Genomic DNA, 12,013 nt, shown 5'->3' with positions numbered 1-12,013 from the left:
ACAAAGTGGTATCTCAGAGGAGAGGATAAATACTTACAAGTATTTGTAAGTATTTAAATACTGCACCTCTGTCCATTCACAGCTCTGCCTCTCAGTAGCACCCACTGGAGTCTGTGAACGCAGCCTACGCTTAATCACTGTCAAAGCACTGAGACTAAAGTGTCCTCTAGTTAAGCTGGTCTCACATCTGAGTTTACAGGACACTGCATAGCAATTTTGTGGGTCTCCGGACTTAACAAGTTATGGCAGCCACTCCAGTGCTTCCATTAGTCATTCTTAGGTCATTATACCCAAATCCTAACTTGTTTTGTTTTCATGTTTCTTGCAGAAAGGAAACCTCTAAGCCCTGCTCCTGCACCATTAACTATTGTCCTCTACAAGATCTGGAAAACATGAAGGCTGTAGCTCTCTTCATTTGTCTTGTAGGACCAGTTCTTGCTATTCCAGTAAGTCTCATCATGCTATTATTACCAGGCACTTAATTTTCCATACTGAGAATATTCTATGTTATCACATTGACATACAGAAGATTTTTGTGGACATGCAGATATTCATATATTTGTCTTTTTTAGACCCATCCTGTAAATCACAAGCTCAGAGCTCACAGACAGAAAACGCCAGAAAAGGTACTCTTCTTGTTCTTTAAACAATAGGAAGTAACTTAAATATTCATCCTAAATTAAAAAAAAAAAAACACATTAGGACATACATACTGGTTGGCAAACTGATTTATGTTAAAAACGTTAGGTCCTCTCACCCCAAGAATTGGTGCCAAGTATCTCATGCCTTGCATAATAAACAATTGCAAACAGGACAAAATCTAAAGCTCAAAATAGAAGTTTCACTTATTGCCAAAATTACCTTAAATGAATCACCATTACCCACATTTGTACAAGCAGTAAGCTCCAGCGACAGTCAAAATTCTTGTTATCATAGCTCCAGTACAGGAGGAGGATGAAATCCTCGATTTATCAGACCAGGGGTTTGTATGCAGTCTCAAATAAGTAAGAATTTTAGCCATCATAGGTTTCATTATTCACAGTGCAGGCATAGACACAGCTTGTCCTGTGTACTCAGAGCACTCTGTGGCTGGTGGGCCAGATGCCCTGATGGCAACGAGACAGAGGATTTCACCAGCCCTCCCTATGCCACATATGTGTATGCTAATGACAGAGCCCACAGTTCTGCATTCATGGCTGACCCAAATAAAAGTTCCTTTTCATTGCACTGTTTTGGTGAGCCTTTGTGGCTCAGACACAATGGATCTTGGCTCCAAGCCACTGTGTGTTTCAGGGCTACTAAACTCAGATCATGCTCTGTAGTAAGAGATTAAAAATCCCAACTCTTACGCTAACCATTTTTTAATTTTTAATTATAAACTATATCCCACTCTGTACAGCTTTCCAGATACATTTCATATCGATCTGGATGGTGCTCTGCACTATGAAAAACAAAAAAAATAATTTTTCCTAACGAAGTATCCAGCAGAGGAAATGGTATAAAGATTATAAGGCTGTCTACCAGAAATAACACACAGAAGACACTTGCATCAAAACAAAACCTTGTAATAGCCAATGAATCATCAGTCCCAAGTGTGTGCATCATCTACCAAAGGCCAGTTCTCCCCCACAGTATCTAATCACAGATAGTGACTGAAATTTGCCCAAGCTCCTTCACAGGCACCTGAGTTGTAGGAGTTGATTTTAGCTGGGGGACAAAGGTAGAACAGACAGCAGCATCTGGAAGCCCTGTCCAGGCACATCTCTGCAGGACAGGTGTAGGACAAGGTTTCCTGTCAAGACATGTGCCAGCTTTTTCTCAAACTGCTGCTCCAAACGCAGGCACCTGCAACAGAAAACCTTAAAGACTGTTTGGCCTTGTGTTTTCTGAATCTGTAGACCTTTGGAAAAGCTCCACAGTGAATTTCTGTTACATTGGAGCAAACATACAAACTTCCCCTGAAAAAGTTGGAGTTGGAACTGATACAGTAAATATAGTTCCCAGTACTATTCCCAGATTAGCAAGGACACCAGGCAAAAGACAAAAGTGCAAAACATTAAGATACCACGTTGACATTAGGGAATAGGAGATAGCTGATCAACAAGAACCAAATTAGTATTTCCAATCCTACTTTAAAAACATGCAAGTGTTTGTGAGTAGAGTGCTTGCTTCCAAGCAGTCATGACACTGCCCAAACCAAAGGAAAAAGCTATTCCAGCAACCTGGATGCTGAGAAGGAGCATTCTTCCAAATGAAACTTCAGCATCAGGTGCTATGTTGCTGTAAGTGATAAGCAACACTGAACATCCTTAGGAGTTGTTCAGAAATACACACAGCAGCAGAAGGTAATTGCTTCAGCAAGACCTGACAGTGATTTTTAGTACCTGCTTTCTCCTCAAGCATTTGAACCATTTCCACTGAAGGTCCTACTTTTGCTATTTGCTTCACAAATCAGGGGAAAAAAAGCAGTCCAACATCTATTGTTGATCTTATAATTGTCACTGCACACAGTAGTTCCTGGTGACTTCAGGCAGTAAGCAATGATGTATCCGACTCAAAGTAGATGAATATATGGATTATGAAATCAATGCAGGGCACTCCTCAAGAATTACTGTCAGGACACCTTGTGAAAGGTGCCCTCTCTTCACCTGCTCCTCTTTTCCCAAGTCCCTTACTTTTCCCTTATCTGTGTAGGAAGTTAGGTTTTGCATCCCCCTTCTCTGAGGTAAGTGATAATTACTGCAGCCTACCAGTGCCTGTAGTTATGACTAAAATACTAATTAAGCATTTTGAGATTTCACAAGACACCCATATGCATCTGTCTCCAAACCAGAATTGCATAGACCTCTCCAGAAACCCCAGCAATAAAAGAAGGGACAGATAAACCTATTTTCTGAGAAAGAGAGGGGACACCAGCTGTGAATTACATGCTCTGGGCTACTTTAAGAGGAGCACATACAAAAAAACCCCAAATAAAGCCAGTGCCATGCTTTGCAATACAAGGCAAAAATAACACTGCATCAACTTCAAATAAATCCTAAGATTTATTAATGTGTTATTATGGTTTTTTTTTGAAGAGTGAATATATTCATCCTGAAGCCTCAAAGGAAGAGAACACAGGGTATGTAGACAAGGGGGATTTGCTGCCCACTCACAGAAACTTAAAACCAGAGGTACCAGGCACTGAAGACAGGGGTGAGCCCCAAACCATGAGGAAACAACGAAGAACTGGGAGCGAGCATCAAGTCAAAAACAGCCTGAAAAGCATCGATTTCCTTGCTCTGCACAATAAAATAAGCTTGGCTTCAGATAACCAGGACAGTGACTCTGGGAGCAGCAGCAGAGAACAGTCCAGCTCTGAGCACGACCAGCTCAGGAAGCACGACAAACACGGGAACACGGCAAACCGACACCTGCCAGGCCACGCGGAACACCCAGGGGGTGCCTTCAGCCTTCACCAGGAGCATAACATGTGGAAATACAACAAAAATGCTGTTGGCCTGTCTGAAAAAAGCGGTGAAAGCGACGGAGAGGAAAGCACGGAAGAAGAGGACGAGGAGTGGGGTGAAGAAGCTGACTACGGAGACACAAAGCACCAAGGCCACCAGGCACGGCAAGGCGACCGACACAAAAGACAGCAACAGGAGAACAGCATGCAGTCGGATGAACTGCTGAGAGATTCCAGCCAACCAACCTGGAAAACCAAGAGACACAGCGAGAAATTTGACCTAGAGGAAGAAGAGAGGGAGAAGAGGAAGAAGAAGTCGTATGAAGAAGAAATGTCCCTCTCTCAAAAAACCCGTAATGACTATCAGGATGGCAAACAGCAAAGTCTAGAGAGAAAAGACAACATCCAAGTGAACTATCAGAGTGATCATGGCACAGTGGTGAAAGTACAAGGTAGGGAAGACAGTAATGATGATGATGATGGTCACGACAGTGGTGACACTGATGGTGAGGAATATCTCAGCAATACCTGGAAAGAAGCAGCCTATGAGGAAGAGGAGAGAATCCAGAGTAATGACCAGGAGAGCACCAGCACTGAGCCTGGAGGGGAAGGAACCACTGAAGACGACACTGCAGTTCACAGAGAGACTGAGGATTACCAAATTGTCAAGATTAAAGGCCTTGCTCACTCTGAACAAGATTATTATGCTCATGAGCCACCTGATTCTGATAACAAGCAACAACTGAAAACGAGTAGCTCTGTTCAGAACATGAATTCAATGGACAGTGAAGATAAGGTAAACTATCCTTAAAATAGAACTTGAATACCACAAAAAAGGGGAGAGGGACCAGTTCCAAATTTTAATTCCTGATGATTGAAATGACCTGTTGGAGAAAAACAATTAACTTCTTAATATGCAGAAGTCTCATCTCCACTTCTATTCACTATTCCTCTGGTTCATGCTGTGTCACTGCACCCAGAGCATTTAGGTGAATTGGACATGAACACCATTCACATTAGGGCTCCAGCCCCAGTGGGGTGTGGAATAAAACACACAAATAAATACAGATACACAGATACAAAGCCTGAAACCCAGTCTCCAGCTTACTAGGCCAGCCTGTTCACTCCTCTCTCACAAAGATTTTAAATGCAACTACATAAAAGTAAACAGCTTGGAAAGGCAGGACTACAGTCCACAGAATAATCATGAGAAACTCAGGCCTTACTGAGCTCCCATTCCTCTCTTTCTCTCTCCACCTCCTACTCTATTTTTTCCCCAGATAAGAAGAGCATGAGAATACTACCAGAGGCTTTATGCTTTTCTCACACATTTTGCATGGCAGCTTCTCTCTGCTGAAAGCAAACTGCACTTCAGTCAGCTCTATATTTGGACTCAAAAAAAAAAAAAAAAAAAAGTCCAAGTATTTTTTTTCTTCCCAAGATTTACAACAGCTTTCTGCTTATGCCTCTGTGACTGTGCAGGTTAAGACCACAGGCAGTTCCCATGGTGAGATGGAAAGTGGCAGCACCAGGAATGAAGAGGCTCTCCTTGGTAAGCCCCAAGCAAAGTTCTCATGTAACTCCCAGCTCTCTGCAGCTGGGGAATCTGCTGGTCTGCATTTCTCTTCTGCCTTTTGCAGCACAGGATTTCACGTGACTGAACTGTGCTTGTGCCTAATCCTGTGTTCCCAGAGAATCCCTTCCACACTGCCTTGGATTTAGTAATTTGTTTGTGAAAAACATTTGTAGGCAGTGCACAAATTTTTGTGTCACTTATACAGAAATGGGGATTACTTTGGACTGAGACCTTTCACTTTCAAAACAGTAGCTTTAATTCAAACAGGAGTGGGACAAAGGCCAGTGCTTGATTCAGCAAAGACAGATGGGGATATGTTTCACCAAAGGAAGCTGGAAGTGAATGTCAGTTCCTACAGAACAAACAGCTTTTTCTAAAAAAAAAAAAAATTCCCCACCCAATTCAAACCTGGGACTGCTACTGCCAGAAGTCTCAAAAAAATTCCTCATTTAAAGTTTGGCTTGTTTTATTCAATACAAGATCCAGCCTCATAACAAACTTTAAAATGCATTTAAACTTCTTGACGAATATTGGGCTGTGTTTTGCTCTGGCTGTCAGTTGCATCTAACAAACCCTTGGCTTTATGCCATCACCTCTAAGAGTCCTTCTTTCCTGCTAGGATTGCCAGACACCTGTCGGAACTTCCACTGCAAAAGAGGCAAAGTCTGCCACTCAGACAAACAAGGGAAACCCCACTGCATTTGCCAAGATCCTGCTGCTTGCCCTCCCACCAAAGACTATGAGCATGTGAGTATTTCCCCCGGTGCCCAGGACTGGGAAAAGCCACCTAAAGTATTCACAAGATAACATATTCCCCTGCTATTATTGAGAATGATTCCACCCTAAAAAGCATGCAAGTGAGTTTGAGTGATTCCAGTAATTGCAAAATTAAGTATAAAGCACCCAAACTCAGGAAGCGTGGCTTGAGAGCAGTGTGAACCCTCCACAGTAACTGACTTGCTCCACTCAGTCTCTCAGGGATTGTAGCTTTTCCCTGTCACTAACAGTTCTATGTATCCATTTGGTGTTTCAGAGCACATACTGAGTGAAATAATCCCGCAGCATCTCAAGGGCTATATTACAACACAAAATTAAACTCAAGTGTTGCAAAACCGGGTGTACAAGTACAGACAACTAATCCTCATGTGGGCACACAACAATAATAATTCTGATACTTCTGATCATGTGTGCTCCCTTTTGGTGTTCACCACACGTTAATGATGCTTTTATTACTGTAATGCTTCTGAGTGGCAAGGATGCTTCTCAACACAGTGGTGGGATGCTGGTTTTGCTTCCTCCAGGTTTGTGGGACGGATAACAAGACTTATGATGGCACATGTCAGCTCTTTGGCACCAAATGTCAACTGGAAGGGACAAAAATGGGACGCCAGCTGCACCTAGACTATATGGGCTCCTGCAAATGTAAGCATGTTTTTCTTTGAAGAATTCACCAAGGTATAACAAACCAGTAGTCTTAACCCATCTTCCAGCCCTAAATTACCCTTCCTCCTGTAATCTGCCACTGGTGTATCAATTATCTGCTAATTAAGATCTTCAAAACCCTAAACATGGTTAGAAAGTATCTGAAACCTAGAGACCTTTCCTGTGCTTACTCCAATTTGTTGTTGACTTTACTGTCTTCCATGTTCCTATTGCTATAGCCTCTGAAGATTTTTGTAAATCCTTGACCAGAAAAACAGTGTTTGTAGAGAGGTAATAAATGAAAATGTCCATCTCAAACCCCCATGGAAAACAAAAACCCAAAAAACATCAACCAAACTTAGATGCCAGATGCAGAAGTCAGGATCTAAAAGCCAGAACTGATTTCCAACCTGTTCAACTGCTGCATATGGTAGGAGGAAGGTGCATTCCCAGCCAGAATATTCCTTTGCTGTCAAAAACTCTGCTTTCATGCATCTGAGCTTCACTGCACAGCGGTGCTCAAAAGCTGCGCAGATATACAAAGGTTGTGGCTTGCACAACTTGTTAAGCACGTGCACCAAAAAACCGTAAATTTATAACTGAACACATTAGGTGCATTCACAATTTCATGTGCTTACAGCTCTATCAATTTTAATTTTAACTGGAGGTAGATCTCAGATCTCAGAAATGCTCGAATGGGGACTTAACAGATGAGTTGTTAACAAAAGCTTTTCTCTTTGGCACAGACATCCCTCCCTGTACTGATTATGAAGTGGATCAGTTTCCCCTCCGCATGCGAGACTGGCTCAAGAACATCCTTGTTCAATATTATGAACGTGACATGAACACTTCTGGGATTCTAACTGAAAAGCAAAGGAATAAGGTCAGCAATCCTTTTCAAATAATACCATACTAAATGACATGAATTAGATGACTTCTGAGATGACTTATTTCACACCAAAACATGAGCTGCTTGCCTCAGGACAGAAGATGTGATTAAACTGGTTTAATCCCCTCACAAGCTGAGGCTACTGCCCTCCTTAGCTGGGTCTGACAATTAAGCCACAAGAATCTGACTTCCTTTTTAGTTACTGCCAAAGGTGACATGGCCAGCAGCAAAAATGTCCTGGACTACCTGAGGCAAGCTTTTCATGCTGCGTATGGTCACCAACATTAAACACATATCCCTAGTGGTATTTTATTATCAAGTTTCATTTCTCCAAAACACCTTCTTGCCAGATGGTTCCCTTCAGGACAGATCTTCATCCCAAAACAAAAAAATATCAATTTCTGTGTTGAGTTCAGGTCAAAAAGATCTACCAGAACGATAAGCGCCTTGTGGCTGGTGACCACCCAGTTGAGCTGCTCCTACATGACTTTGAGAAAAATTACCACATGTATGTGTATCCTGTGCACTGGCAGTTTCACCAGCTCGATCAGCACCCTGTTGACAGGTAAAAAGAATTTTAAAAAAATCAGTGGTTCAGTTCTGATTTGCTGATTAAACTCAGGCTGTTTTACTTTTCTAAACACCTCAAGGGTTTCTCTACATACAGAACCAGTCCCTCAGCTGTTAGAAGCCAGTATCAGCCCCTCTCTAACACAGAACTTTTTCCCTCACTCTTTTTCCTGATCATACCCCAGGTCAGAATCTGCTATCCTCTTGCCTTGCATGACCATGTATTACACTGTAAGCTCTACAGTGTCTTAATACCTCCAAATGTTTTCAGCCAGGAAGAAGTCCTGTTATTACTGAAGCTATGAGCGACAGGCTAAGTACAAAGGACAGAGTCCTGGCAGCAAAAAAATCCACTAGTGAGGTATCCATAATTTTCAACTAACACCAGAGAGGTCCTTCAGTTTAAGGAGCAGATACAGTCAGTTCAGAGGAAGCCTCCAGCTTCTGATAACATGACTCAGATTTTAAGCTTTTGGTCTTATCACCCGGTGCTGGGATCCTTATTTCCAATTTCAGACCTTCAACACCTCAGGACAATCACACCTACTGTTCTAGAGCACAGTTAAGCTCTTTTGCAAGCTTGATATCCTGAGGATTAACAGCAAAACTCCACAAGTGATGATTTGTGAGCAAGTTGTTCCTTACAATACTTGTAATTACTACACAAGTAATACTTACTCCAGGAAAAAAGATGTTAGCAGACAAACATGCAGCAAAAGCATGTTAGTTCATCAGATATCAGACATCTTTATAGTGACCTTGGAGAGATACACTACAGAAGCACTGTAACAAAATCCACTGGGGCATCTCTGATAAAGCCATCATTGTTGTCTTCTAGCACCTTAGATCAGCTTTGACAACCCTGCTGGTTTTTTAAGGAAATGCAACTCTCCGTACCTGCCCTTTCTTTCAGATCATTAACACACTCGGAGCTCGCACCCTTGAGAGCCTCCCTCGTTCCCATGGAGCACTGCATAACCCGCTTCTTCCAAGAGTGTGACGGAGACCAGGACAAACTCGTAGCTTTGAAGGAATGGTGTCACTGCTTTGGGATTAAGGAAGGTAAACCTAAGAGAACAGGCAGCTGTACCTGACAGAATGTTCTCACCAAGAGCATCACCCAGACCTCAGTGTAAGGCAAAGAGATTGTAAGCAGAAGCCCTTGGCTACTGTGCTGAGAGGAAAACAGAACACTAATAAACAAGAGTGCAAAAGGTCAGTGGGGTTAACAACAGAGCACAGGTTAATCCCAGAAAAGTCATGGGACAGAAGGCATTCAGCCCAACAAGCAGACTGAAGAAATGTGTTCAAAATCCTACTAACAAGTCCCTAATTTTAAGTGGAGGCTGATTCTGGTCAGAGGTCAGACACATGGAGCCTTTGCTCTTCCCAGAATTTTTCCAACTCTTCCAATGACAATTTGCCAGTCATGAAGGAAGAAAGCTGCGAGGAGTTAATACACATACACTTCTGAGCCAGTGATTGCTCATTCATAGCATCAGTCACTTTATTGATAGTGATACAGCATAAAAATGTCTCTTTGGCATAAAATGTTAATAATGTTTTCTTCTTCGTTGCAGAGGACATAAATGAAAATCTCCTTTTCTGAGCCTGGCTGAACAGACCCCCAGTACTGCACTAAAATTGGTGAATCCTGCTTACTTCTATAATTAACAGCTTAACAGCTTTCAAAAAAAAGGTGGAATAAGGTTCACTGAATTCTTATCAAACAACCCAAGTGCAGAAAATTTCTACATTTATTAACAGCAGAAAAATTTAACTATTTCAATGGTTCATAGCTAAACAACCAGTGTTTTCTCCCCCATGTATCCATGATCTTTCTGAACCAATAAATATTACTAACCTAATGACTAAGCTGTTCACAGAACTCTTCAGTAGAATTACAAAATGTAGATTTTGCCACCCACTGAAATGGGACTTGTTTCCTTTATTTACTGTATTGTCAGCCTAACACTCTGCATAGAAGTCTCAAATAAAATAGAAGTCTACTTGGATATATGGGTTTTGTCACAACTTTGTCAAAGAAAATTCTGTTTCTTTCACTTTTGCCCATCTTTTGCTCTCCTCAAGAGAGGCACAATTTAAGCACAAAAAGACCCAGGACAGAATATTATTTCTGAATCCCCATAAATTTGTGATTTTAAAGTAAGCACTTCACTGAAAATACTCCAGGCATGTTGTGCTTTAAGGAAAAAGCCCCAGATGCTATTCCTATAAAGGATGATCACCAAACACCTTTTACCCAAACCATGTCACCTCTCCAAAGAAAAGAAGATGGGAGTAAGAAATGCTATTTTGGTAGCTTAAATACTAGAAGCCCCATCACCCCTGCTAATTTGCCCTTGAACTATGAGCAAAGGCTGATAATCATAGTCCAATGCCAGCCTGATGCCATGGGTTACAACGAATTAAGACGTGATTATTTTTAACGCAAGAACTTCTTACACAAGCCAGAGATTACTTCCCAGCAAAACCAGCTTCACTGCCAGCTTTTTGGGTTTTTTTTTGCCATAATCCTGACTTGTGGCTCACTTCACATTCTGCAACATTACACATCAATGTGTAAATAACTCAACCTGGATGGCATGTACAAAAGCACATTCTCCATGCTAGTTCCATTTGGAAAAGATCCTTTCTCTGGAACTTCAAATGTCTTGAGGGAGAAAGTAATTTTGACAGCACTTTTCCAGCCTGGCTGCAGCCTATTGATTATTTGCTCTTTCTGCTTTTTGTTTTACCCACACAGAGTTGGGTGGCAGAAAGCACAGCTCTCAAACTGCAAGTACACTGCCAGTACACAGCTGGCCTCCAAAGGTAATGACTTTGATCCACAAGTTCCCATTTCTTTAGGAAAAAGAATTTATGCTGCCTCTCAGTTTGCAGGTTTTAGTACTACTGTCCATATTATCACCTGAGTACTCTTCCAGCATTGCTACAGTCAGAATATCTACAGCGAAAGAATAAACAACAGGTATTTCTTTCATAACACACTTCCACTGCCAAGCCTCGTCGATCCTCCAAGGATTAGTAGGAGTTGTTACAAAAAAACCCTGTCCTGTCATTTTTATCAGCTGAGAAGTAAACTAATAACCCAAAACATCTGAAGAAGGCATGATTCATGACATTTTATGGTTTTCTGATGCAAGCCAGAGTATTAAAAACTGGATATAGAGACTGCAGATCCACATCCCCTGACTCTGTAAGAAGGGTCTGCTCTTGTGGGTCGTGCTTTCAAAACCCAGCTACACTGCTGGGAGTCTGCTCTGCATAATGGATCACATCACAGAAAAAATCAGATGGGCAGGAAGAGGTGAGCAAGGATTGGAAAAAAAATTAATAGCTCTTGGCATTACTTTTTCCTTTGAAAGGAACATACTAGTAACTCTGCAAGATTCCCAGGGTTTCCTGCATAAACACACCCGTGACTCCTCCAAGTTTCATTAGCTAATTGGGAGGCAGGGGTAGGGTTGAAAAGGAGAAAGCTCTAAACCCATTCATCAGTTAAGCAGGATGTGGATAAAGTCCCAACAGTGCATGAGTGTGCCACTGTACTGTTACACAAGACAATTCCAGACCATGGCATGTATCACCACCTTACTTCAACACATGGATCAAAATTGCTGAAGTCCTCAGGTCTCCACATCAACTTTCAGCTGTCACTGTCACCAGCTCCTGACAGTACACAAGTAACAGCAATTGATTAAAAACAGAGGGACAGATGTCAGCAACTGTTGTGCAGCCCGTTAGCAGCACAAATGCCATAGAAGGCCCCCATCAGGACACCATCAGGTTACACACATCACCTGAAAGGTAAGAAACCAGGCACAATCTACAGGATTACATTTTAAAGCTGCTTTTTCTAGTGATTTTGTTTATGCTGCAGTCTCCACAACAGCTGTACTGCCATAAACCGTGGGAAGAAAAGGAGCCTCGAAACTCAGCTCCTCAAATCAGTCACGAAATTTCATCTTCCAACAATTTTCTTTTGATACAGAGGCACAGTCACACATTCAGACTTGAATCCCAGCCATACTGTAAACTAAAAAGTAATTAAATGTGAAAAGTAATCTCTCAAAGTAGACAAAGA

General features: G+C 41.8%; 1 protein-coding gene across 1 annotated transcript; it reads left to right on the top strand.

Annotated features, from left to right (window-relative positions):
* Positions 1–392: 392 nt before the first annotated feature.
* On the top strand, positions 393–9,907 carry SPARCL1 (SPARC like 1). Its single transcript, XM_066316849.1, has 10 exons — positions 393–446; positions 573–626; positions 3,078–4,244; positions 4,931–5,000; positions 5,644–5,771; positions 6,326–6,446; positions 7,193–7,329; positions 7,752–7,900; positions 8,819–8,967; positions 9,486–9,907. Exons 1-10 carry the CDS (start codon positions 393–395, stop codon positions 9,512–9,514), a joined length of 2,058 nt encoding a protein of 685 aa, XP_066172946.1. The 3' UTR covers positions 9,515–9,907.
* The last annotated feature ends 2,106 nt before the right edge of the window (positions 9,908–12,013 follow it).

The sequence above is a fragment of the Sylvia atricapilla genome, chromosome 4 (assembly GCF_009819655.1).
Source record: "Sylvia atricapilla isolate bSylAtr1 chromosome 4, bSylAtr1.pri, whole genome shotgun sequence".
Lineage (NCBI taxonomy): Eukaryota > Metazoa > Chordata > Aves > Passeriformes > Sylviidae > Sylvia > Sylvia atricapilla.
The sequence above is the reverse complement of the archived record's forward strand: the minus strand, read 5'-3'. Positions and strand labels throughout refer to the sequence as shown.

What these genes read in the sequence shown, in the direction of transcription:
- SPARCL1 (XM_066316849.1), top strand. Translation starts at nt 393, where the DNA reads ATGAAGGCTGTAGCTCTCTTCATTTGTCTTGTAGGACCAGTTCTTGCT. An exon ending in GACCAGTTCTTGCTATTCCA is followed by an intron (nt 447 to 572) that starts GTAAGTCTCATC and finishes TGTCTTTTTTAG; the next exon opens with ACCCATCCTGTAAATCACAA. An exon ending in CTATATGGGCTCCTGCAAAT is followed by an intron (nt 6,447 to 7,192) that starts GTAAGCATGTTT and finishes TCTTTGGCACAG; the next exon opens with ACATCCCTCCCTGTACTGAT.